Source organism: Coptis chinensis, chromosome 5 (genome assembly GCF_015680905.1).
Source record: "Coptis chinensis isolate HL-2020 chromosome 5, ASM1568090v1, whole genome shotgun sequence".
Taxonomy (NCBI): domain Eukaryota; kingdom Viridiplantae; phylum Streptophyta; class Magnoliopsida; order Ranunculales; family Ranunculaceae; genus Coptis; species Coptis chinensis.
Window position 1 is genome coordinate 88,477,079 of NC_141460.1, and position 25,756 is coordinate 88,502,834.

The following is a 25,756-nucleotide window of genomic DNA, read 5'->3' on the forward strand; positions in this document are numbered from 1 at the left end:
TATACAATTCAAAAGTTTGCAAATCCTCCGTCCTCCTCTACTCTCTGAGTTATAAGATCACATAAAGCTCGCATTCTGATGGGAAATCATTGATCAGATGGTCCCTCTGTACATTGTGACACAAGGAGCCCACTTCACGTGTGTCACTGATGTTTGACTTTGGACACTGTATCAGAAAAATGTACAATAATCGACTGTGTTTTTACGTTCAAGACAATAAATCACTTCTCGTAGTTTTTGGAAACATTCACTGCATGGCAAATTTTGCAGCAATTTAAATTTTAAACGCAGTCATTTTGGTCCCACCCTAACAGCACTCTCAACTTTTTCTATGATTTTCTGAATGTGTTGTCGTAATATATGTTGTTATTATTGAATATAAATTTCTTTGATTCAAACTCCAAAATGTCGGTGGCGACAAACTATGGCACTAAGGCCTAGCTTACATATACTCTTCAACATGCAAAAATTTATAACTAAATTGACACCAAGCTTATATATTTATTTGCTCTAAATTAGTACTAGTGAGGCATAAGACAAAATAATTAATATTGATACTCTTGTGGTGATGCTTGTACCATATTCTTGTCACCTTCATTCACATGCACGATTGGATCACTAAAACCTGCATCTTGTGGACATGCTCCGACACCTGTTTCCGGTGTTACAGTGCGGATTTCTGCCGAATGGGCTTGGTTTTCCGGTCCTTCTGATGGCATAGAGAGTCTTCCTTGATTGTACAATGTGTTTAGTTGATGAAAGTAAGGACATGTTTTGGAGTCTAATGATCTCTTCTTGTTTGCATCTTTGGTTTTCCTGAAGTACTTGTTTATGTTCTCCCATTTTTCTTTACACTTCTTAGCACTTCTCTTGTAGCCTAACTCCAGCATACCTTGTGAGATTCTTTCCCATAAGGGAGCCTTTGTACTTTCTTTGTCATCGACACTGGTTTGAAGGTTGCACCTTAGGTTTATCAATGAATTCACTTCATCTCTTGGCCATCTCTTACCATAATCTTCTCTGTCATTGGATGTAGAATTAGGGTTTTGAGGAGCTAGAAGTTGAGTAGAAGAAGTGGTGATGCTAGTGTTGTTTAGGGTGGTAAGAGCATTAGGGTTGTGAGGGGGATGTTCAAGAATACGTGAATTGGGCAATTTAGGATTGTGTTGGGATGGAGTAGGATTTTGGTTTTGTGATGCTTTAGCTAGGATTATAGCATTTGAAGTAGGTGCATTTGGGTTGATTGCTCTAGAGACAGAACAAGTCCTTTCAGCTAAAACATTGGATGGTGAAGTCGGTGAACTTACACTCTTTGGTGTCTTGAGAATTTCATCTTTCAATAGTAGACCTTGGGTTGGAGATGTACCTGTTGTAAATTGGTTCAAGAATTCAATGATTTTAGACTCTCTATCACATGCAAGAGCTTGCTCTTGTGCTCTAAACTCCATCTCTTTGTAAAAAATTTCCATTTCTTTCTTCTTCCATCCTTCTTCTCTGGCAACCCTTTCTTCCTCTCTTTTCTCCATATCTTCTAAAAGCTTCTTATGCAACTCTTCTTGTTGAACCATGATCTTGTTCACAAATTCAGAGAAACCCTTCAATAACTCAAGTTGATGATATATTTTCTTCTTCTTCTTCTTTGGCTTTTTCACCACATATTGGTTCTCCTCAACTGGATTCTCTAATGTCTCATTTGCGGAATTCTCTTCCATATTTACATCCATCTTTTCTTCTTCATTGCTTTTCAACATCTTATCATCTACAGACTTGTGAGTTTGATCTTCAAAGAGTGCTTCAAGCTCATTAAAAGACCTGTAATAATTACCATAATTATTGTTGTTGCAATATTTGCTTACCTCTTCGAATTTCTCCTTGCATTTCTCTGCACTCCTCTTGAATCCTAGTTCTGCAAGTTTCCTGATTTCACAATAAACACACATAAAAATCAGGACCACCATGTGTAAGAATAGCTGAATTCCCTACTATATAACATACAATAATTCAAGGTAGGTTTTGCTTCATTCTTTTTCACTTTTTCTAACTTTGTCATTTTTTGCTTTTTTAAGTACCAAACAGATTTTTTTCAGCAAAAGAAGAAACAGAAAGTAGAAAGGCTCTATAGAGTGTAAGCCTAGCTAAGTTCATCAAAACAACCACCTTATTCAGATGATGCAATTTTCAAACCAAAGACTTGACCATACTTACCAACTAAACAAAAACATATATGATCTTCTATATTTGAATGAATTGAAATAGCTTCAATTTTAGAGAGAAAATAAAGAAATAATGGTTTTGGCTTTTAAGTTTTAACAGTACCCTTTTGCAATCCAACAAAAAAAAAAGTATAAAAAAGATAAATTTGAACTTATGAATGTAGTACTACTATGTTTTTTTATTGTACTTGCCTTGAGACATGACCCCATATGAAGTCTGAGAACTCAATTCCCAAGCTAGATCTGATTGTTAATAGTGCTAGTACTTCTTCTTTCAGCCAAGGTTCCATTGGTTCAGATGCAGATCTCATCATTCCTTCAATATCTAAACTTCCAGCAACAGCTCTATCTTCTTCTTTCTCTTCATCTTCATGCGTCGAATGCTGTCGGTGCAAGGGGTGAAGAAGATGAGATTGAAAGACTTGGTTAGAAGGTTGGAGTTCATGGACAGAGAAAGTAGGAGGGAGAGTTAGAGGTAGAGGTAAAGGGAGTGCACTTCTTGAAGCTATGAATTGGTGAAATTGCTCTGGAACTCCATTAAACATGTTGAAGAGACTTTGTTTACTTAAGTCTACAACCAAGTGAAAATAAAAAAAACTGTTGTCGGTTTTGCAAAAAAACCAACAAGTAAGCTCGCTCTATTCATCAAAGGGTATTTGTCTGCTATCATGGAAAAATGATATAACTCGTTTCTTCATTCTTTTGCTCAATAGAAATTAGAATCCTATGCAACTAGATGATGCTGCTGATGATGTAATGTGGGTTTCTGATATCAAGACACGTGAAAACATGCAACTGGAATGGGGTCCACCCAAGACAGTGAGTTCTATTGGATGATAGCAACCATCCAATTTTGAATTTTTATTTCTACGGACCATTTTGTTAAAAGATAGGTAATGCAATTGTCCTACGAATGGGTTGGGATCTTATGTAAAGCTTATTCATGGGGACCCCTAGATAACCACCTCCTACCACGGCATGAAATGGGTTTGAATCTAATTCCATCACCAATCATGTTCAAATATATATATCATTTTTTTTTTGGTAACTATATATAATTGATCTGGAATTCTGGATCCTAAGAATATATATCTAGGGCTAGTTTTAAAAATTTTAAATTGAAATGCAAAATTCATTTTAATATCACCTTTTAGATGTAGATCCTCAAAGATTTCATTTCATCCCCCTCTTTACAAATTTTCTTTTTATTTTATTTGAATGTTTTCTGTTTGCAGAGAGCCAAATCCTATTTTGCTTTCTAAGAAAGTGGGGGAGTGAACTAGGTTTGGGTCGTTAATGGTATTTAACTTTTAATTCCCCTTGGACCGAAATAGGGGCTAAATAGGTTGTGACCACCAACTAGGGATGTGAAAATATACCGATAAGAACCGGGCTCCACAGAGATCAACCCAACCCTAACAGGATAGGTCTGGGGTGCTAAATGGGTTTGGGGATCCACTACTCTACGGAGTTATGTATTAGAAAATTGTGACATAACTAATTGAGTTCAAACCCGGCTAGTATAAGAAATACAGCTTAATTGATGTTGAATGTCACATCGGGTCAGTTAGACATAGGTGTGACAGTGAAAAACAAATTTCCAATTGTCTAATTGTGAATATAAGTGAGGTGGAGGGACTTAGATTTAAATAATGGTAAGGAATGACTTTTTTGATAATTTCATGGGCCTTATTGTGAATATAGATTTGTTAATGAACATTTTCCATATTAAAGAGATATATATTAAAAGTTGGGGGCGGGTATGTAAAATTCCCAAGTCGTCCCAAGCAAGTATGGGGTGGGGAAGGGCATGGGGTCTCATACCCGACCCGCCCCATTTACATTCCTACCACCAATCATGTCTCTCAGACATTAACCATCATGAGTCATGACTTGACCGGGCCATCATCAATTCCTCGAAGCGGTGAGTATGAGGAAATGACAATTTAGGGGTGTCAAGTAGGTTGCCAAGCCACAACCCAACTAAGAAAGCCCTCAAAATAATGCCTAACCAAGAATTGAAACTTTTTATCACTTACAAAGATTTTTTTTTATAGTTCATTTTTACAATTAAAAAGTTTAAAAATTGCAATGGGTCCTCCAGCCCAATCCTAAGTCCGCTCTAGAAGGTTGAGGGACAATAAGAGCTTGGCAAATTGAGCTTTTACCCGACCCTCATGGCATGGGTGGCATGAGGATTTGTTTGTTCAAGGAACCTAGCCCGCCCAGCCCATTTGATACCCCCAGTTGACATTATTGGTTCATCTAACATTTAGCGTTTAGGTGATATCATCATAATCAACTACAGCAGTCACAGTTTCCCAAAATGACATGGTCTGATCCGGTAGCATGGAACAAAGTTAAGAACAGGCTAAGTGGCTAACTGGATCAGACCAATGTCACACATAAATATATGAATGGAAGAATCAAACTTAATACAATTTTTTGTGCTAAGAAATGTGTGGTATGTCAAAAGATATAAATAATCATGAAGTGGCAAAACATACTTGTTTTATGAGCATAGAAAACCCAAATATAGCTTACTATATTTACTCATTGTAGGTGTTCAGGACTTCAGGATAGTCCTTCCAGGTTACCCTAAATCCCCTTTAATTTGTTAATTTATACACTTAACTTTAGCAAAAACAAATAAAAAATAATTAATGGCCAAGTTAAGGTTGTTGTCCCGAGTTTATTCTTTGGGGTTAGACCTATATATATCCCGAACATACATGTACTAAGTTGTGCTAATAGGATATTATGCTTAAGGAAAGGAAAAGAAAACTCATGAGTAGTCCACTCTGGAGTAGAAAATAAAAGATTGTAATGGAATGTGTCCATTTGGTAACTTTAGAAAAGGAAAAGAACCCCTAGGAATGGAATCAATCATATATGCATGTTTGTGAGGCCAAAACTTAAGAAATGAAACGAATAGAAAACTACATATTTTTTATTGAACTTTATTTCCCTACTTACAGTTTGTTATGCAAAATGCTGGGGGAAAGAAAGGAACCTTTCAAATCCGAGGAGCCACGAAATCAAAAAACCTTTCCTTTATGTAGTTTTGTTTCCATAGGGAATAGACCATTTTCCTTTCCATAGCAAACAAACACACCAAACTAATAGAAAAATTGGGCCACACTAGACTTTTCTTTTCCTTTACATCATAAAATGAGTAAACAAATGTGAGTCATAGGCTAAGACCGAGAATAATGGAATTGGTCAATATGTAAACAAGGATAAGTGCAAACTTTTCCTCGGCCTGATGACAAATGACAGAAGGAACTCTATTCAGAACTTACTGGGAATCAAAGCTGGCACTCTCCCTAAAATTTATTTAGGGGTGCCATTGGTCACAGGAAGAGTTACTAGAGCTACACTAGCACCGCTGGTGGACAAGATCATAACGAAGGCTTCTGGCTAGGCAGGCAACCTTCTCTCATTTCAAGGACGAGTTCTTCTTGCACAACATGTTCTTAACAGTATGCTAATATATAACATGGCCAATGTTAGTAATAAAATACTGTGAAAGAATCATAAGGAATTTTGTTTGGTCTGGAAACCCTTCGAGTAGAAAGATGGTAACTTCTTCATGGGAAAATACTTGCAGACCAAAGGAGGAACGGGGTATGGGCATCAGAAGAATCAAAGACATAAATTTCTCGATGTTGATGAAGATGGGCTGGGCTATGCTCAAGAAAAAAGATGACTGGTCTACTTTTATGCAAGGGAAATACAGGAAAAGATTAGGAGCATGGAATAAGAATAAGCACTCGGCCATTTGGAACGGTATAAGATGGGCACTAGAAGAAATGCAGCCACACACCATCTGGGTGATTGGTAATGGAAAACAAATTAATGTTTGGAAGGACAAGTGGCTTGGCAACAAATCAATTAAGGATATGTTATCCATTGATCATAGTTTCTGGGCAGGCTATAATGCCAAATTGAGTGACTGTATAGTCAACAATTAGTGGAACTCCCCCCTCCTCCCCTCTCTCAATGCTATTCTTGCAATGCTAGGGGTGGATGTAGCCTTACTGTCGCAGCCAAATGAAGATATAGAAGATGAAATGCTCTGTGAACACACCCTAATGGAGAACTCATTGTCGCATCAGCTAATGAAGTAATAAGAGCCAAAGGAACCATGAAATACTACATCCTAGAACTGCTGCAATTGGATGGAAAATCTTCAAAGGAACCATGAACACTGATGATAAATTGCAGTCCATGAAATTCAAGCTGGCCTCAAGATGCATCACTTATAAACAACAGTGCAAGACCCAACAACACTTGTTATATGAATGTGAGTTCGCTATGAAGTATTGGAACTATGTCACTACTACTTTTCAGCTGCAGCAATCCTCAGCTACTCATCTTGAAGTCGTCGAAGCCTGCAAGAATCATAGCCCATTAGCAAAAGAGTTATGGACAGCAACTTCCATCTCTTGTATGGTTGTCATATGGAAAAATCGAAATAAGATGTTTTATGATCAGAAACGAGCGAACTATGCTCTTGTTTGCAAGGGAATCAGAAACTCACTCACATTTGTGCGCAAAGGGTCTAAAAAGCACTCAAGTTCAACTAATCACCATATGCTTCAGCAACACAACTTGCAGCCCAAACTCATACACGCGCCTAAAGCCCTAGAATGCTATTGGTTGCTGCCTCCACCTGGTGTTATAAAGGCAAACACAGATGGGTCCTCAAGAGGCAACCCAAAACTTGCAGATTGGGGGGTAGTACTTAGGGATCATAATGGACTTGTGTGTGGTGTTGGGATTGGTGAAATGGGCATTGAAACATGTTATGTAGCGGAATGCCAATCCATTCTTGAAGGAGTGGAGAGAGCAGTTCAAATGGGTTAGAAAAACATCTGGGTGGAGTCTAACTCTCAAGCCGCAGTTCATACATTTTAATCAGGCAATGTTCATTGGAGGTTTAGAAGCCACTGGAACAAGCTGAAGAGTAAAGTCTCATGGTTGAACATCACCTCATCATGGAGAGAGGTAAACTTCTCCGCACACACATGTGCTCAATAAGGTTGTGCACTAGCTTTAGGAACTAAACAATGGTGGAACAGTAGACCGGAAGTTCTAACAAAGCTTGAGGACCCTGATGTAGGGGTGATAAAAGGGTCGGGCTGGGCTAGCCCGGCCCTCAAAACCATAAAAGCCCTCATGGTTGAAGGGAGGGTCAGCCCGCCCCTATTTTGTATTGAGAGCCAGGTCGAGTAAGATCAAACATGAAAACTCAATCCCTTAACCCGCCCCTTGACCCCAGCCTGACCCTCAAACCATAAAAGCCCTCATGATTGAAGGGCGGGTAAGCCCGCCCCTATTTTGTATTAAGGGCCAGGTCGAGTAGGTCAAGCATGAAAACTCAAGCCCTTAACCCGCCCCTCGACCCTCATTTTTTAGGGCCAAATGAGGGTCAGGTCTAATTATACTTACTAGTTTACTTCTTTTTTTTTGTGATTTTTTGTTTATTTTTATCATACTTTGATTATGTATATCAATTTTAACTAAATATATATATATATATATATATATATATATATATATATATATATATATATATATATATATATATATCAATTGTTTAACTAAATATATATATATACTTTGTTTATTTTTTTTGGTGATTTTTTGTTTATTTTTATCATACTTTGATTATGTATATCAATTTTTATCAATAGAGAGAGAGAGAGAGTATTCTTAAAACCTCTACATTTTTGGATTTGTTTTATGTATGACTTATATTCCTATCACTCAATCAATTACAAAAAACGCATATGTTATGTTATGTTATGTTCTAATCTATCTCTTATTAAAAATTAATTTAGTGATTTTTTTTTTATACAACTTAGATAATTATAGTATAATACATAAATATAACGTAAAATAACAATAAAACGTATAAGGGCCAAGTGAGGGCTGGTGAGAGCTCAATGAGGGCCGGGCTCATATTTCAGAACCTAGACCCTAGCCCGCCTCTTTATAAGCATGAGGGCCGGGCCGGAAATCTGTGAAGGCCAACTTTTGAAGGCTAATATGCAATTTTGAGGGCCGGGTCAGGGCGGGTTGAGGGCCTAAGGGCCAACATATTATAGATTTACTTCTTATTGAGCTCTTGGAGTTAAACACTCGAGGCCAACATATTATAGATTTACTTCTTATTGAGCTATTGAAGTTACACTCCAATTACCTGGGCTTTATGTATCTTCTTTCTTCTTTTTTTGTTTTTTTTTATTTCTATGTAATTTTCCCATTTCTAATTAAAATTACCCTTTAGCCAAAAAAAAAAGGAGATCAACTTGTGAGACAAGGGTTTAAGGCCAAAAGTGAAGGATTTGAAACTTAAGACCGAAAAATAATAGAGATAGGCTAAGTAATTGAATTTCACAATAAGTATAGTGAAGTCTTATCAAGTGCTCTCCGTGGACGTAGGCAAAGTTTTGTAGCAACTGAAATCTTTGTGTTACTTTATTTTGCATTTCGGAAACCTCGTTTCAAGTTGTCGTTGTATAATTTATTGATCTACATACACTATAAAGTACATTCTCATGTTCTTTGCATACCAGCATATGAGATGTTTGACAGAATATGAATATCTAAGTTGCATGTAAAAACATAGGTTGAATGTATCGAAAGCGTACCTCTACGGCTCTACTTGGTTCAGATGATAAGGTACTTACTGTATAACTCCACACTTTGAATTTCATCTCATGAACTGATGAAATTCCACATTAGTCAAGTGATCGACAAGTTAGCTATATATCCAGATCTTTTTCTTTTCTTTGATGAATAGACGACATATGCTGTAATTCATGCAAGTCCAAGCCCGGTCCATTCATACCGTTATTCTGATGGGTTTCATATACCAGTTTGATACGTAAACAAGACTCAAGAAGCATCTTTTTTCGCTGGCAAATGTCATAGCCAATGCAAAAATAGCTTATATACATAGGCAACTTGCATGTATATAAAACTTTGAATAAAACCATGCTCAAAATTCTAAAAGCTATGCAACTTTATATATTTAGCTTTACATGATTTCACATTGTAAACAAGTTACGGATAAACCTTTTTTTTTTCGATGAACTGTTAACAAGTTACCTAAAGTAAAGAGGAAGTAAGTATTCAAATGCAAATTATTTGTACTGTGTGTGAAGCCATGAAGGGATCCCAGAACTGAAGTATGAAGTATGAACATATATCGCCACTATTTTATTTTCTCCGTTGAATAATGATGTAAGTTAATCAAAGCCTGTCGCGTCAAATCTGGAATAGTCAATACAATCACAAATGGACCCCCAAGACAGCAACAAAGGATCAACATGTACGTCGGGTATAGCATCCAGCATTCTTCCCACGCAGATGCAGTGTAATCTGTCCACGATTCTGATTGTTGATCCAACAAAAAAAGAAAGTTCTTGCTCCCTAGCCAATATTTTCCACTTGGCAACGTGAGGGTGAACTACTTAAACAATGGTCCCATGGCAGGACTTGTTATTTTACTAACAGCTAGGATCACCCCATTAGTCTATTAGTCTGATCTCGGTCACTGAAGAATGAAGATACGTCTCTGGTAGACATGGAAAATGTATCAAAATCTTTGAAGTGTGTTGGTACGTTAACGAAAGATGGAGACCAGCTTTAACTAGGTTTCTATTTTGCATGACATATGTGATGCACTATTTGGGCCCTCAAGCCAAATAATACTTAGTACTTTAGTATATAGTAGAAACTAACTCATTATCTGGGTTATGTATTTTGAGTTCTGAGATGGATGATGGATCACAATTCACAAGGGAACAACAAGTTTTGTCTCCTGTTTTTACCTCTTTTGCAAAGTAGCAAATCAAAGATGATCACACAGCAGCATATTCACGTGCATAACACGTGATACTAACAGACAAAATAGCAAAGCGGGCCTAGTAATTTAAGAAGTGTCCAGAGCGGCTCACATGCCTGCAATTAAAATTTGGGACCCTTCCTCCGATCTGTTATCTGGCGCTAACTCTTAAGATGCTTGTACTGGTAGATGTGGATTTTGTCACCAAAGATTGAGACAAATCATAAGATTTTTAAACTAGTTGATTATTCTTTCAATTCCTAATTAAACAAAATGAACTTCCACTGCACGTGCTCCTCTTATTTGATTCCTTCATACTATGATAGAGATCGTGCATTGTTCAAATTCCTCGGTTACATCTTTCATGTTCAAAATTTGGTTCTGGTTCCAAATTATCAATATCAAATGATACAAAATTACAAACATACAACAACAAAACTCTGTCGAATGAATTTGACCCATCAGTATCAAGCTTTCAACCTCGAGTCCTTGGGGGCCGGGTTGGGCTTAAGGCCCAAGGCCTTTTATAAAATAGCTTCAAACCTCGTACAAAAACCTCGGATACTCTTTTTCGTTTTTTTCTCAAAAACATAAACAAATGGAAAAACGAGACCATGAACAAGTGGAAGCAGAGATACTAGAACCTTACGAACTTCATTACACAGATCTCATAAACTTATCTTCTTCTTCTTCTTCTTCTTCTTCTAAAAAAGAAGAGTTAGAAAGAGTTGATGACGTAATGCAAACTCTTGGCCCATTAGGACCTGGTCTATTAACTATTACTGGAGTTCCTAAAGCTGCTGAGCTACGTGGAATACTTCTTCCGCTAGCTCGAAAGCTCGCTTTGATTAATAACGATGATCGGAAAAGGATTCTCAAGGTAACTACTAGTTTTGATAGTTTACAAGTCATTTTAAGTTGAGTTTCATAAGTGTTCAAAGGTTCATAGTTTAGTGTTTGGTGTGTAAGAAAATTTATCAAATATTTGCTGTGCAAAATACAAGTTAAAAAGAAGTGGTTGGTTCATGGTTGTGCCTATCAACACGCACACTATATACTAATCTTTAATGAATTGATATTATCTTTACAGTTTGGTTTAGAGCAAAAGATTGTGTAGCATATTTTGATTGATTGGTATAAAGTGAATAAAATCTTGCTTCATATTAAGTAAAGTCCATTTCTCGACCTGTCACCAAGTCAGTTTAAATTGCAATGGCATAGGTTATCAAAAAGGGTATTTCCATGCTAATGGCACCAATTTCATCTTTCAAACTTATGTTATGCCACTTCTTAACTTTTATGGATTGAATAGATATGATCATGATTTTTTTTGTTTTTTTTATTTGTTTTGTATTATAGATCACGGTTATAAAGGGAAAGCACTAACTTGTACAAGCATTTTTCGACTAGGGTTTTTGACTGGAATATAGACTTTGTTGCTAAACTAGTAAACTTACTTCCCCTTCTCTGGAATATAATTTTACCCTATGAATTGTCAGAGGAAACAGAAACTGGGTTTATGATGAGCGATTTCTATAGGATTTTTACAGTAAAGGTGTTAGCATAGACCATTGAGTTTATTTTACTTAGTTGGCTATGCTCTTAAGCTTCTTCAATGAAATTCCAGGAACACGGCTTGGGCAGTGATGTTTCCTTGAAGAATCCAGAGAGAAGTGCTTCCTCTTTTGCGTTGCAATTAAAATATGTGCAGAGTACAAGTTCGGATAATGATGGAGACTCTTCAGGAGAGCATTCACATGTTCTTGATGCAGATAGTTGTCATGAGTTCACTGATTCTGAATTTATGAATCTTGGCAGTACTTTTAAGGAGCTTGGTATCTGTATGATGGAGCTAGGACTCCACCTTGCACGACTGTGCGATAGGGCCATTGGTGAGCAAACAATAGAGCAAAGTATACTAAACTCATCTACGGCAAAAGGGCGTTTGATACACTACCATTCAACTCTAGATAGGTTATTGTTAAAAGAGGCTGCGAAAAGAAATGGGTCTGGAAAGAAAGTGGCCCGTCATCCTTTGACATGTCATCATGGCCTTGGAAAATCAGATGTCAGTGAGGGAGTTGAGGGTACACCTCACAGAGACTCAAACCTGGAGCATGCAAATGAAGTTAGACCATGCAAAACTTCTCTTTCCAACTTGTGGCAGCAATGGCATTATGATTACGGAATTTTCACTATTTTGACAGCTCCAATGTTTACATCTCCATGTGATCAACCAAAAACAGAAGAAGAAGAAGAAGAAGAAGAAGATGGCTGTTGGAATTGTCCTGAACGACAACATCCTTCTCCGAGTGGGCACACATACTTACAAATATTTGACTCAAACAATAGTAAGATTTTCTTGGTGAGATATCCTCCAGATAGTTTCATAATTCAAGTAGGGGAATGGGCTGATATCATTTCACAGGGGAAACTTCATTCAACCCTTCACTCTGTCAGCAGACCGGTAAATCTAGCGAACTTGAGCAGAGAGACTTTTGTTGTGTTCTTGCAACCAGCCTGGAACGAGACTTTTGCTATCTCAAAGTACCATACAAAAACCACAAATACATATAGGGGAGTTGATTCTGTCTCGGAATTCTTTAGCCAACACCATCCTGGGAAACAACCACCTAAAATCTATCAAAAAGTTCAGGAAATAGTTCCACCGCTTTCCTCACGCCTGAAGGATGGGATGACATTTGCAGAATTCTCATGTGAAACAACCAAGCAGTACTATGGTAGTAGAGGCACGCAGAGATGAGAGAGGCTTTGGAATTTCATTAGGGAATCACTTGGACATAGGCATGAATTCTTGATGGTGGTGTAATTATGAATAAATTAAATTTCTTCTCTGATAAATACATTTACACATGATCAAACTTGGTTGCAGAAGACATCATATAAAAGCAGGCAAGAAATACAGAAAAACACTCGAAGCAAAAGCTTAAAACTATTAAAGGAAGCTTGTTTTCAAGGATTCCTTTGAATGACACTGATTTCCTGAAGTGAATGAAGTCAGCTCTTTTCCACTACCATCGTGCTGATGAAGCATGAATTAGTTGTCTACTATCTCTGTTATTCATTCTACATGCACTGGTTGATCAGAATTTCTAGTTCCAGTTGTCGGATGAGGAAGCTTTGACATTCAATACTTATTCGCAATTGGCTGCTGATACAAAGCAAAATTGAAAATGGGCATCAGAAATGGCATCAGAAATGTGCGACGGGCAAGTCTGAGTATCAGTAACTGAAATAATTTCATATGGGAAGAATCTCAGAACTTCGCAAGTTGTTTTATGTTACGTGCTCCAGATTGCTGATAACATGTTGCAAGTTTAGCGTTATTGTTCTAATGTAAGTTTTGCCATTTGGAATTAGTAAGTACTCACTTCATAGGTTGCCAAAGATCTGCAGTAGGTGGTATTTGTGAGGACTGTACTGGTTGAACCACACTCGCTGTCTTTGAGAGACACCACTGACCGGTCAAGCTTGACTGACCATGGATACTGGTATCCTTGAACAGCAGAACCTACGTGCGAAGATGAGCGCTGCATTCGTACAGCCCGAGGAACATTCCTTCCTTCTAGCGTTGCTCTACGCCTACTCGGTTGCCTCTCAAATGAATCTGGTCGTTGCTTTGGTGCACTCTGTGAGCGGACCTTTGCCTTAAATGATTCTGTATTGGCCATATAATTTGGAAAGAACGGGTAGTCTTGTGATGTTTCTGGTCGTGGAAAAGCAAAAGGGACTCTTGATGGATCTGGTTTGGACACTGCCGAGTAGTACTGCGGGCTGCTCTGCTCTGTGCCGAAGGAGTACTCCTCGAAGTGCCCACTGCAGGTTCTTGGGCTCATATCAGTCAGAGCGGATGGAACAGGTGAGATTTGGTGTTGGTCTTGTCTTGGATGCACATGTTCTCTGGGATAATATGTTGAGAATCTGTGATCGACAACTCTTTCAGTTTGTGGGTGATTTGAATAGCTATGTCTGCTTTTTAAACTTCCCCTTGATTCCCCTAGATCCATTTCGACAATTTTGATGTTTTCCTCCATGCCTCTATCCATTTCCTACATGCACAAGGAGCAAATTACACACTAGTGGTTGATGGTTGAAGAATGAAACAATTTCAGAATGCCAGTAAAAATTACCAGATGGGTAGAACGATGGATCAAAATTTCAAACATTATGGTTTTGGGGGGTGATCATTCAAACTTCCAATTATATTGAGAAATCCAAAGACAGATTTTCCTATACTAAGAGATCTATATACATCTCAGTGGTTGGCTGCAAGGAAGTGAAAACAAAGCAAGAAAACTCGGAATAAAAAATAATTGCAAAATTCTTACATCATATGTTTGTCTGAGGCGATTGCGCTGCGGAGATCTTCTGTGTGTGGATGGCCTCTGATTAGTCAGCTCTCCTTCATCGGACATTCTGATCCTTTGGGCACGAGCTCTAGCTTGGACAGTCACCAATGCCTGCATACAACGAAGAGTAGCAGTGGCTTGTTTCCTTACCAGGTGACCTCTTACTAGTGCCTGTAACTTAACCAATCCTTTCAATGCAGAAAGTGCCTTTCTTGCCTGTAACAACACCACAAATTAAATTGGTTATATGTATTTTCTGCTTTGTTCTGTAGTTTCTTCTATTATCTTTTTCTTGCAAGAGTTCGGGTTTTTTAAGTTTGTGTATACTACATGCAAATTAAGAGCAATTCTGTAGGTAGACAACTTTTACTACATAGTTTCTTACGTAAGGGCGTAAGGCATGGTTCAGAGGTAATTCACATGTTGCAATGAGGGGAAGGTGGAAAAACACTTACCAAATAAGAACGGAAGTAAGACTGTATCTTGATAGCAGCAGCTTCGTCAATTGCATTTTGTTTCTCATTCGCGGAGGCAGTTAATCTCATGACTGTAGCTGCAGCCTGTGCAGCTGCCACTGCCGCATCAGCAGCTGCCACTGTAGCTGCCACCATAGCCATATTATGCTTCTTCTGTTCATTCTCCGATTCCGACATGTTTAGAACCACTGGTTGAGGGGTGGTGGCCATTGAATCCACAGCATTCGAGTCCTTGGTTGGTGTTGTTGCTGGGGTTCTCCGAAAACTCCATCTTCTCTTCTCTTTTGGTGTACTAGGAGTAGTTGCAATGGGAGTAGTGGGATTTGCAGTAGGAGCTGAAGTTGGCTGATTGCTTCCATCCTTTTCCTTCTCTTTCACCTTGTCTTTCTTCCCACTTAGCAAATTTCTTATCCATTTGCTTGTTTTCCCCATCTTTGTCAAATCTTCTTAGGAACCATAAGAAAGAAACAAGAAATGAGAGCAGAAAGCAACAGCTGATACTTAGATCTCCCTCTCTTCCTTCCCCTCAAACACAGAGACAGAAACAGTCTGTGCTAGGTACATTAAGACAAACCTTCTTAATTCTTTTGACCAACTTCTTTTCCCTCATTATTTGTTACTTATCTCTTTTGATAGATGATCTGGTTTAGTTCTTTGTTTATTGTTTTGAGGTGGTGGCAAAAGAAGGCAAGAAGCACAGAAGAAACTTACCTCATTAAACCAGTTGCCAACCTCCTGGACATAAGTGGTTATTAAGATTCGTCACGTATGATTAACTTTTGCCAAGTACCCATCAAGTCCTTCCCTCGTACCTCATAGGCTCATATTTGATCAGTGAATAGTGATGGAACAAGTGGTATTTAGGTAATATAGATTGAGTTGATTGAAGGAATGGGGATTGGAGGGAGTCAGTGAGCATGTGAGATAGATTGTGAACACTCAGAATCCGTGTAAAATACTCTTGTCAGGGTGGACGCTGTTCAATTTGGGTCATGGGAGTGTGGGGGTCCACAAGTTGGTGAGGAGCTCATGGGGATGTCTGCACGTGCTTATCCTGTGCCAGCTTTAGTCTTTAAGAAGAGTTGGTTGATCCAAGGAGTCTCGATTCTTTGACCCTATTCCAAGTTAGCATCAATGCATCTATTGTTGGTTTTCAGAATCCCACTTGGACAGTTGCAACCCGGCAACCCACTTCTGAATCTTGATTGAGAGTTATTTCTGAGTTTCTGACCACCCAAGGCCCCAACTCTATTTAGGTTAACTAACTAAGTCTGTATTTGCCTTCTTTTACTTTTTTCTTTGATAGTTTGCAGTTTGCACTTCACAGTTGCACAATATCCTCATCACCAGTGAAAGTTGGACTAATTCATAAGCTTACATAGTACGTAGTTATATTGAACAAGGAAATGAAGTTAAATTGCCAAATGCAGGCAATCCAGGCATGCAGATTCAAATTTATGCTGGAGATTATAGAGGGAATAAACACATGGAGAAGAAAACTACTTTTGACATGGTGGATCCCATCAGGTTTTATTGCTCTTGGCAGGACCTTGTAGACTGTTTCGCATGAATGTAGCAGTTGGAAGAGAACACATGTTAATTAATGTCATTAATTCCTTGTTTTTGCCTATAGAAAATATTATCCTTTTGTCTGAGAGAAGGTAAACCCCTAATAATAAAGTTTGAAGCTTGCTGATGAGATGGAGGAGAATCTCAAAACCCATGTGTACAGATGGATCAGCAGAAGGATCACATACAATGGTTCGATCATAGGCTCCTATAAGATGAGGGGACTGATCATTTTTCTAATTACCATGAAAAATGGAACAGCCTGCAAACCATGTGCTAACAAAAAAAAAAATGTGCTAACAAAAGGTTTATGGGAAATGTAGAGCTTACTTTTTCTTCTCGACTTCTCTTCTGCTTTTTTTTTGATAGGAACTTCTCTTCTGCTAATACTGCTATTGTTCTATTGTTTAGGCCTTTAGGGACTGGGGGACTTATAGATCCATGCCATGCTGTAGCACCAACCAATGCTTCAAATCTTGGACAAAGAAAAATATGACAAATTTTAGGTGGTCCAGGCAGGGTTTGTACTTTGTAGTACAATACTAGCTAAGCACAGTAGTTCCATGCCTCCATGTGGAGACTTGTAGTTCTGGATAAGCACTCGTTGACCAAAATTTAGGTAGAAGTGTAGGAGTGTAGAACTGTAGAAGTCAATCATGTCCCGCCAATCCGCCATCAAAATACTATTTGTTTTTTTTTATATACTAATCTTCAGTTTCGATTCATCCACACACTTAGGAAATAAAAGTCTCCTCATAGAGGTTACAGTACTCTAATGGGCCATCTTGTTGCGCCCACTTAGCAAGTTTACATGGTTTACAGTTCACCTCCTTAGTAGTTTTCCTACTCCGACATGAATCAAAAAGATCACATAAATAGGTAATACTGTCATTAATTACTCTATAATGCCAGTCATTGTTCATAGTCTTCCTCTCCAGCATTTGGATCACCTCTCCAAAATGGCAATGCTTGAACATTCCTTTTCTCTTGCTGTTCTCAGTGCTATCAATCCAGCATGAGTCTTCGATTCTGTTCTCTCCATCTTAGTAGCTGCTGCAACTAATCTTCCCAGCCCAATCCCTGATGATCACAGCAATGTAAGATACTCTATTATGATGATCATAAGCAGGGAAAATTAGTTTTCACCCACCCAAGAGGGGTGAGCACCATTCTGTGTCAAGAGCCCTATTCTCTTGTGGAGTAGGGCTCATCTCAGACACCATGTTATTACTTATGTCCAGCCATTCCCTCCATGTAGCATAAGCCCTATTCAAGATCCATTCCTGCTTTGGCAATTTCTGCCTCATAACATAATCATTTCTGCTCCACCAAATACTATACATTAAGGAGCATATATGCATATGTTAAGGCATTGGCATTCTGTTCTAGGTCTTTTGCCTTGAAGAACTCTATATTTTGAGCATTCAAAAGTTGGACTCGTTTCTAGATTAATTGCAGTTACAGAAACAAACAAAATACTATTTCGTCGTCTGATATATGATATATCCTTCTTAGTATAAATCAATAAATGATAAAACCTATCACTTCTTAGTATAAATCAATAAATGATAAAACCTATCACTTCTCAATCAATTGTAATGCAATAAATGTCGGTGGCGACAAAGTAAAGGGGTTATTGAGGCAATTGAAATGCGGCTTCAGGGTCAAGTATGCTCTTGAGGGAGGATTATACCTCAAAAAATTTGTTTTGAGGTTATTCTGCACCCAATCATAGTAACATTAACATCTACACTAAAAAACAATCAACATTATTTTAAAAGAAACGTGATAGTAAAAATAACATTTGTGATCATTTGATCAAGCTGGATGAAGTGTGATTTCCAGTGAAAAAGGGAAAACTGCGCTGTTACCCCCCAAATGTGATTTCAGTCTGTAGATGCTTAGGGATTAACTTGTAAATTTAATGCTTATCCTTAGATATATATTATAGCTATACTCTATTAGCTCTATTTTTCAACACTTCACAGAGTCTCCAATTTTTTGTAAACTCTAATACTAATTACAAAAATAAACAATTCCAAATCCTTAGATATATATTATATAGTTATTTTCATTCCTCACCAATCTATTTTTTGGAACACTCACAAAGAGATTAATTCCAGTTTTTCCAAATCCATCTGATTACTATTTACTAATTACGCCTTGAAGAACTCTATAAAAGTATGATATAAATAAAGAATCAATCCCATCTAGAGTTTCACAAAGTCTCCAACTTTTCCTAAACAATATAGCTAATTGCGGGGGTCAAAAAATACAAAAACTAAATTGCTAAAAAATTTGTTTTGAGGTTATTCTGCACCCAATCATAGTAACATTAAAAAAAAAACAATCAACATTATTTTCCTAAAACCCTAAAAATAACATTTGTGATCATTTGAATAAGCTGTTTTTTCCAGTGAAACACTAAACTGCGCTGTTACCCCCAAATGTGATTTCAGTCTTCAACATAACAAAGTTTTAATGCTTTCCTTAGAAATATTATAGCTATACTCTACAATTAAACTATGAAAAAAACAAATTGAACAATTCCAAATCCTTAGAATATATTATTTACTTTAATCTATTTTTTAATCACAATAAAAACTGACTTTTCCAAAAACTCTAAAAAAGTAAACTAATCATAAAAAAGTATAATATAAATAAAGAATCAATCCCATCTAGTATACTCCCAAAAAACAAATAAAAATGTATTGTATCTACATATATGGGCAACCAAAAATGAAATAAAACCCTTGGATCAATTTGATGTGTCACATCCAAAACAAGGGATTTTAAACATTTAGTCACAATTAAACTATGAAAAATAAATTGAGTTGCTTGAACGGCCTAACAAATAAAGTTGGATCAAAAATGTGTCATCAATTTAGACATTTAGTCATAGTTAATTTTCAAAACTACATATTCCATATTCCAATTAAATTTCTAAATTTTATAATTTCCAATTTTAGCGTAATAACGAGATTCAATTAAAACGGGCGTTGACTTAAATAAATTATATAACTATTTATTTAGTTAAAGTGGACGTTGGGCTTAAATAAATTATATACCAAACCAAAAAAAATTACATGTAGAAAATTAAATTATACAAAAAATAACATCACAAAATATATAATAGAAAATGAAAAAAAAAATAACGGCAAACCAATAATGACAAATATTATAAAATATATATAATATTGTATGAAACTAACATCAAAGAACAATTAACGGGAAACATAAAACTATATGCAAATGCATCGAACTAATCTCAAATAATATTTAACGGAAAATCGAAAATTGGATACACATGCAAACATTAAACTAATTTTAAAAAGTAATTAATGAACAATCGGAATATGGATACAACTGTATTAAACTAACCTCACATAATAATTAATGGAAAATCAAAACTTCGATGCAAATACATCAAACTAACATAAAAAAAAATAAATAAATAAATAAAAAATTGTCGTGAAATCGGAAACTGGATGCAAATGCATTGAACTAACCCTCAAAGAGTAAATTAAAAGAAAATCGGAAACTGGATGCAACTGTATTGAACTAGCCTAAAAAAAATTAACTATAAATTGAAAACAGGATGCAAATGTGTGAAACTAATCTTAAAAAATAATTAACAGGAAATCGAAAATTGGATGCAACTACACTTAACTAATTCCAAAAAATAAATTAGATACAAAACATTGAACTAACCTCAAAAAATAATTAACGGAAAATTGAAAACTGGATGAAATTCATTGAACTAACCTCAAACAATAATTAATGGGAAATCGGAAACTAGATGCAAATATAACCTCATCGAATAATAAATGAGAAATCGAAAATTGGATGCAAATGTATTAAACTAATCTCAAAAAATGATTAACGGAAAATCGGAAACTGGATGCAAATGCATTGAACTGATCTTGAAGAACAATTAACAGGAAATTAGAAATTGGATGCAAATGCATTGAACTAACTACAAAGAATAATAAACAAGAAATCGGAAACTGGATGCAACTGTATTGAACTAACCTCAAAAAATAAATAACAGAAAATCATAAACTTGATGCAAATGCATTGAACTAATCTCAAAATATAGTTGTGTTATATGTCGTGGGAATGTCTCTATAAGTATAGTTTTGTATTTAAAACGGTGTTTATCTTATCTTTTTTATTATGATTGGGGACACCTTGCTATTTAAGTAGCTTCAATATGAACTTCTTCTTATTAGACAATCTCACATAACTTCAATCAAACTTCTATTATTAAATAATAAAATGAAGTTGAAGGGTTTTATCAATTGTGAGTTATTTTTTTTTAATAGAAAGTACATGGGGTTTTCATGTTATAAGAAATTTGGATGAGTGATCAATACAATATTTGTATATAATAGTTCTCAAGATATATAGTTGCATTTTATTTTTTTCAGAATAATTAATATGATAGGACCCGTTCATAGATAATCTTTGAAGATCCCACATAGTGAGTCAGGTATAATTTAAAGAATAATTAATATAAAATCGGGAACTAGATAATCTTTGATGATCCCATATATTAAATCAAGCATAATTTATTTTTATGTCATGTTTGCAATTAAGGACACTACATATAGATTAGTATAAAGTTGGTATTACAAACCATATTGGATAATTAAAAGGAAATCAAAAACCTGATTCAAATACATTTAACCGAGCTCAAAGAAAGAATTAATGAAAAATCGAAAACTTTATGCATATAATGATAAACTAAACTCAAAAAGTAATTAACTAGAAATCGAAATCACAAGAATCGCATTAAACTAACGTCAGATAATAACTAACGGAAAATTAGAAATTAGATGCAAATCCTTAAAAAAATATTTAACGTGAAATCGAAAACGGTATGCAAAAATACATCAAACAAACCTCAAATAATAATTAACGGAGAATTGGAAACTGGATGCAAATGCATTGAACTAATCTCAAAAAATAATTAACAGAATAAAAAACCGAATGCAACTTTATTGAACTAAACCCATAGAATAATTAGCAAGAAATCAGAAACTAAGTACAAATGCATTGAAATAACCTCAAAGAATAGTTAACAAGAAATCAGAAACCGGATGAAACTGCATTGAACTAACCTCAAAGCATAAATAATCAGAAATCATAAACTAGATGCAGATGTATCGAACTAACCTCAAAGAGTTATTAATGAGAAATCGAAAACTGGATGCAAATGCAATAAACTAATCTAAAGACTAATTAACAAAACATCGAAAAATGGATGCAACTGTATTGAATTAACCTCAATGAATAATTAACGAAAAATCAGAAACTTGTTGCAAATGAATTGAACTAACCTCAAAGAACAATTAACGGAAAATCAGAAATTAGATGCAACTACATTGAACTAACCTCAAACAATAATTAACGAAAAATCAGAAACTGGATGCAACTACATTGAAATAAAAAATTGGATGCAATATCCTTGATGAATATTTAACAGAAAATCGAAAACTTGATTTAAATGCATTAAAATAACCTCAAAGAATAGTTAACTAGAAATTGGAAACCAGATGTAACTGCATCGAACTACTCTCAAAACATAAATAACCAGAAATTGGAAGCTAGATGCGAACTAACCTTGAAAATTAATTAACGAAAAATCAGAAACTGGATGCAAATGTATTAAACTAACCTCAAAGAGTAATTAACGGAAAATTGGAACCTGGATGCAAATGCAATGAGCTAATCTCAAAGAGTAATTAACGAAACATTGAAAACTATATGCAATTGCATTGAATTAACCTTAATGAATAATTAAAGAAAAATCATAAACTTGATACAACTACATTAAATTAACCTCAAAGAATAATTAATAGGAAATCAGAAACTATATGCAACTACATTGAACTAACCTCAAATAATAATTAACGTAAAATCGAAAACTTGATGCAAATGCATTGAACTAACTCCAAAACATAGTTATATTATATAAAGGGAAAATATAATGTCTCAACAAATATAGTTTTGCATTTTAAGTAGTGTTTATTATAATTCTTTTATTATAATTGAAAATGTCTTGCTATTCAAGTAACTTCAATATCATCTTAGCCACATTGGGCATTCTCACAAAATTTTAATCAAACTTCTATTATTAAACCTAACAACAAAAATAAGTCGATGAGTTTTATCAAGGTTTAGTGCTTTCTTTTTATAGAAAATGGCGCAAGAAATTTGAATGAGTGATTAATATAATTTTTCTATCTCATAGCTCTGCATAGTTGCTAATATTTTTTAAAATAATTTAATATAACGACACCCATTCGTAGGACGGATTCGAAAGCTAGTTGAGACTTGATAGGTAGCTCAGCTGCTTTTCACTACGCGACGACTCCTCAGCTCACAAGTGTCAAATTCATTGCCTTTCAAGCGTGCCGCCCTACCCTTTTAATTATGGGCTAGTAATCTGGTTCCAGCACCCTAGAAATTCTGATATTTATCATCCAAGTACCATGTCGAATTCTCGATGTACTCATGTCCAAACTCCAAAGTCGAAGTAAAATGGGGTGATATATATCTGATTGGGTCTGATTTTGCAACATAAATAGCGACGGTTTTTATATATTGCGGCATTTTAGAACATGCCTTTGTTGGGGATTATACCAATACCAATCGATTCCCCCACTACACAGATAACTTGTATTTGAACACAATTCAACTCCGGACAAAATCTAAATATCAACTACATCCTATACTAACATGCCCAACTCGCTAAACAACTATCAACAACAAATAATAATGCAAAGTAGTAAAGGCAAACCACAACACAAAGATTTACCGTGGATTCGCCAATGATGATGTCTACTTCCACAAGAGCCGCTTCTTTATAAAGTGGGAAGAAAGATTACAATCTCTCCTTTCGGTCACCTTACTAGATCATTTTATCTCTTTACGATCAGTATCTCGTAAAGGTTATCTCAAATCTTGATAGCTTTCAAGATTGGGTTTCTCTCTCTTTGTTTTAGTCTGGATTCCAATCCTTCTGACTTAGTTAGATTTGGTTTTCCAAAACCTTGATTTTGGTTTTTATATCCAAAAACCAAATTTCGCGATTACTGTAGCAAGGCCCACGAACATTAGACACGCGCGATGTAGTGCTTCCTTTCTGGCGCTGGTCGCTTCTAAACATCGGAGCTATGATGCTTCGCTACCAAACACTGGAGCCATGAGCGCAGGTGCACCTCATCTGAGCGCGGGTCACGCCCAAACACTAGACTGATTCAAAGGCACAGTGCAGGTGTGCCTACTCTGAGCGCAGGCACGCTCTGACATATCCAACGCCGAATCAGCTCCGTTTCTTTCCAGCTCTGTTTCTCTCCTCATATGAGGGATAACTCCAACAGCCTTAAGGCTCAAGTGCACTGGCATACAAATTGCCGTGGTGGTCCGAATCTCCTTATAGAGCCAGACGACTCGTAGATACGTAGTAGGTGAGATGTGATGGTTGGGCGTAAAGCGTCATCGACCATTTGGAATTATGGACCCTATATCTTAACCAAGGACAAATAATTGGATAATAATCAAAAAGAAAACAAAAGTAATAGTTGGCACTTTGGCAGTCGGTAGTAGCAAGCACATGGTTTGCCGTTTGCCTTTAGAACCCCATCTGATCAAATGTTGCCATTGAAATTACAAGTTAGCCTGGCATAGATAATAAGATACTATTCATGGAACAAAATTGAGTAGGACTTGCTTTTTGTATTTTTTCTTTCTTTAGGCTTAGAAAGTTAATTTCACAACTGAGGTACAGATCAGTTTTTTCTTTCCGTCTATGTTCGGTGATAACAATTTTAGTTGTTTTAGTTTTAGTCCACAAAATTCCACTGAAGATTTGATTGCTAGTTATGTATGTAGGTCCGAGGTATAATTGTGTTACTATTGGTGATATTCAATTCGAAAAGGAAAGTTGTTGTTGATATGTCATTTTTGCAGTGCATAAGAAATCTTCCAACTTTTTATGCCCAATTGCCCACACATTAAAAGTTGATCCAGTACCTGATGAAAGCTAACATTTTCATCGTTTTTTTTCGGTAATTTCCATTTCATATATGTTAACTTTCAAAATACATTGGGTGACATGACAAAGGACTTGGTGGAGGCTCTACACCTGAAAGACTCAATCGTTTGTCTTTTGGAGTTTCAGAGGCTGAGTTTCCATGAAAAGATGCGATTGGATAAATGAATCTTAGAGTTTTAGAGTTTCAGAGGGCTGAGTTTCTATGAAAAAATGAGATTGCACTTAGACTTATGTCTGGAAGACTGGAACTGTGTCACAAAGTGCAGAAGCCGGGCTACTGATGGGCCGGGCTATTAAAATTGGGTTTCAAAATCGGGCTATGGATTTATTTTTCTCTTGGATAGTCTACGAGGGCTTTTGGTAATAATGGATCGATGAGCTTCTATGCTTCCAAATTTGATGGATACGAGTATGCGAACCGTGCTACGCATCGGTGTTTTTTCAAATCTTTAAATCTGTCGCTCTAATATCTATCTGATAGTATGATTTTTTGAATTCTAGTTATAATCTAAAAAATAATATAAAAACATTAGGAGGGGTTGAATATAATTTGAGTGACGTGAATGAGGTTTTCTAAATTATTTTAAATAATATGAAACTAATTCTAATTTCAATAAAGTGAGAGAGTTTTTGGTAAATTATTTAAAAAGGAGGGAGCTGATTAGAATAATTAAGGGAGGTGGTTCTAAAATCATAAAATAGAGATATTACAAATACACAGTTCGGTTGAGAAATTTTCCTCCTAAAGATCCGGCTATCATATAGTGTAGAGAAGAGCAAGTCCAATGGAGAGCTACTAAAATGTGTCACCTAAGCTTTTTTAGGCAGGTTTAGCTAGCAAGTCAAATTTGGCATGTGAAAACCGAAAAACAGTTCCAATGGGGTTTTAAAGTTTGAGTGCCAAATTAATACAGACGGCAAAAAGTCTGCTATCTGTCCAATATTTTCGTAACTTAAGTTGAAAGTTAAAGCATAGACGGCAGAAAGTGTACCATCCGTCAAAATTTAACATACAGACGGTAGAAACTCTGTCGTCCGTCTCCCAAAACATAATTATGGCAACTGCTAAACAAGGCTACAAATTTAAATAGGTTTACCACAGCCAGCTATATTTAGGACCCTTCTAGCAGCCCCATTAGAATGACATTTTAGTGTTTGGAGTGCTATATGGCCCTTTAGTAGCCCATATAACACCCTATTGGACTTGT

The 25,756-nt window shown here is 36.1% G+C and overlaps 4 protein-coding genes across 7 annotated transcripts; 2 read left to right on the forward strand and 2 right to left on the reverse strand.

Moving 5' to 3' along the window:
* Positions 1-348: 348 nt before the first annotated feature.
* Positions 349-2,924, reverse strand: LOC147499809 (Duplicated homeodomain-like superfamily protein). The gene is made up of 2 exons (XM_086561575.1): positions 2,406-2,924; positions 349-1,917 (listed from the first exon to the last, which is right to left on the reverse strand). The coding sequence occupies exons 1-2, from the start codon at positions 2,756-2,758 to the stop codon at positions 546-548; spliced, it is 1,725 nt and encodes a 574-aa protein (XP_086417701.1). The 5' UTR covers positions 2,759-2,924; the 3' UTR covers positions 349-545.
* Positions 2,925-6,416: 3,492 nt separating this feature from the next.
* On the forward strand, positions 6,417-7,082 carry LOC147499810 (uncharacterized). Its single transcript, XM_086563540.1, has one exon. It carries the CDS (start codon positions 6,417-6,419, stop codon positions 7,080-7,082), a length of 666 nt encoding a protein of 221 aa, XP_086419666.1.
* Positions 7,083-10,636: 3,554 nt separating this feature from the next.
* Positions 10,637-14,710, forward strand: LOC147499811 (2-oxoglutarate (2OG) and Fe(II)-dependent oxygenase superfamily protein). Its single transcript, XM_086561576.1, has 2 exons — positions 10,637-10,951; positions 11,699-14,710. Exons 1-2 carry the CDS (start codon positions 10,670-10,672, stop codon positions 12,833-12,835), a joined length of 1,419 nt encoding a protein of 472 aa, XP_086417702.1. The 5' UTR covers positions 10,637-10,669; the 3' UTR covers positions 12,836-14,710.
* Positions 12,894-16,772, reverse strand: LOC147499812 (protein IQ-DOMAIN 19-like). 4 transcript variants are annotated; one of them, XM_086561578.1, is made up of 5 exons: positions 15,629-15,768; positions 14,897-15,363; positions 14,421-14,657; positions 13,464-14,141; positions 12,894-13,243 (listed from the first exon to the last, which is right to left on the reverse strand). In XM_086561578.1, exons 2-5 carry the CDS (start codon positions 15,347-15,349, stop codon positions 13,220-13,222), a joined length of 1,392 nt encoding a protein of 463 aa, XP_086417704.1. In that variant the 5' UTR covers positions 15,350-15,363; positions 15,629-15,768; the 3' UTR covers positions 12,894-13,219. The 4 variants fall into 4 exon arrangements, with proteins under 4 accessions (XP_086417704.1, XP_086417705.1, XP_086417703.1 ...); XM_086561579.1 differs by having other exon boundaries at positions 12,894-13,240; positions 14,897-16,772; XM_086561577.1 differs by having other exon boundaries at positions 14,897-16,772.
* Positions 16,773-25,756: the final 8,984 nt, after the last annotated feature.

What these genes read in the sequence shown, in the direction of transcription:
- LOC147499809 (XM_086561575.1), bottom strand. Translation starts at nt 2,758, where the DNA reads ATGTTTAATGGAGTTCCAGAGCAATTTCACCAATTCATAGCTTCAAGA. An exon ending in ATATGGGGTCATGTCTCAAG is followed by an intron (nt 1,918 to 2,405) that starts GCAAGTACAATA and finishes TTGTGAAATCAG; the next exon opens with GAAACTTGCAGAACTAGGAT.
- LOC147499810 (XM_086563540.1), top strand. Translation starts at nt 6,417, where the DNA reads ATGAACACTGATGATAAATTGCAGTCCATGAAATTCAAGCTGGCCTCA.
- LOC147499811 (XM_086561576.1), top strand. Translation starts at nt 10,670, where the DNA reads ATGGAAAAACGAGACCATGAACAAGTGGAAGCAGAGATACTAGAACCT. An exon ending in ATCGGAAAAGGATTCTCAAG is followed by an intron (nt 10,952 to 11,698) that starts GTAACTACTAGT and finishes ATGAAATTCCAG; the next exon opens with GAACACGGCTTGGGCAGTGA.
- LOC147499812 (XM_086561577.1), bottom strand. Translation starts at nt 15,349, where the DNA reads ATGGGGAAAACAAGCAAATGGATAAGAAATTTGCTAAGTGGGAAGAAA. An exon ending in GCCTCAGACAAACATATGAT is followed by an intron (nt 14,142 to 14,420) that starts GTAAGAATTTTG and finishes TTGTGCATGTAG; the next exon opens with GAAATGGATAGAGGCATGGA. An exon ending in GATCTTTGGCAACCTATGAA is followed by an intron (nt 13,244 to 13,463) that starts GTGAGTACTTAC and finishes GCTTTGTATCAG; the next exon opens with CAGCCAATTGCGAATAAGTA.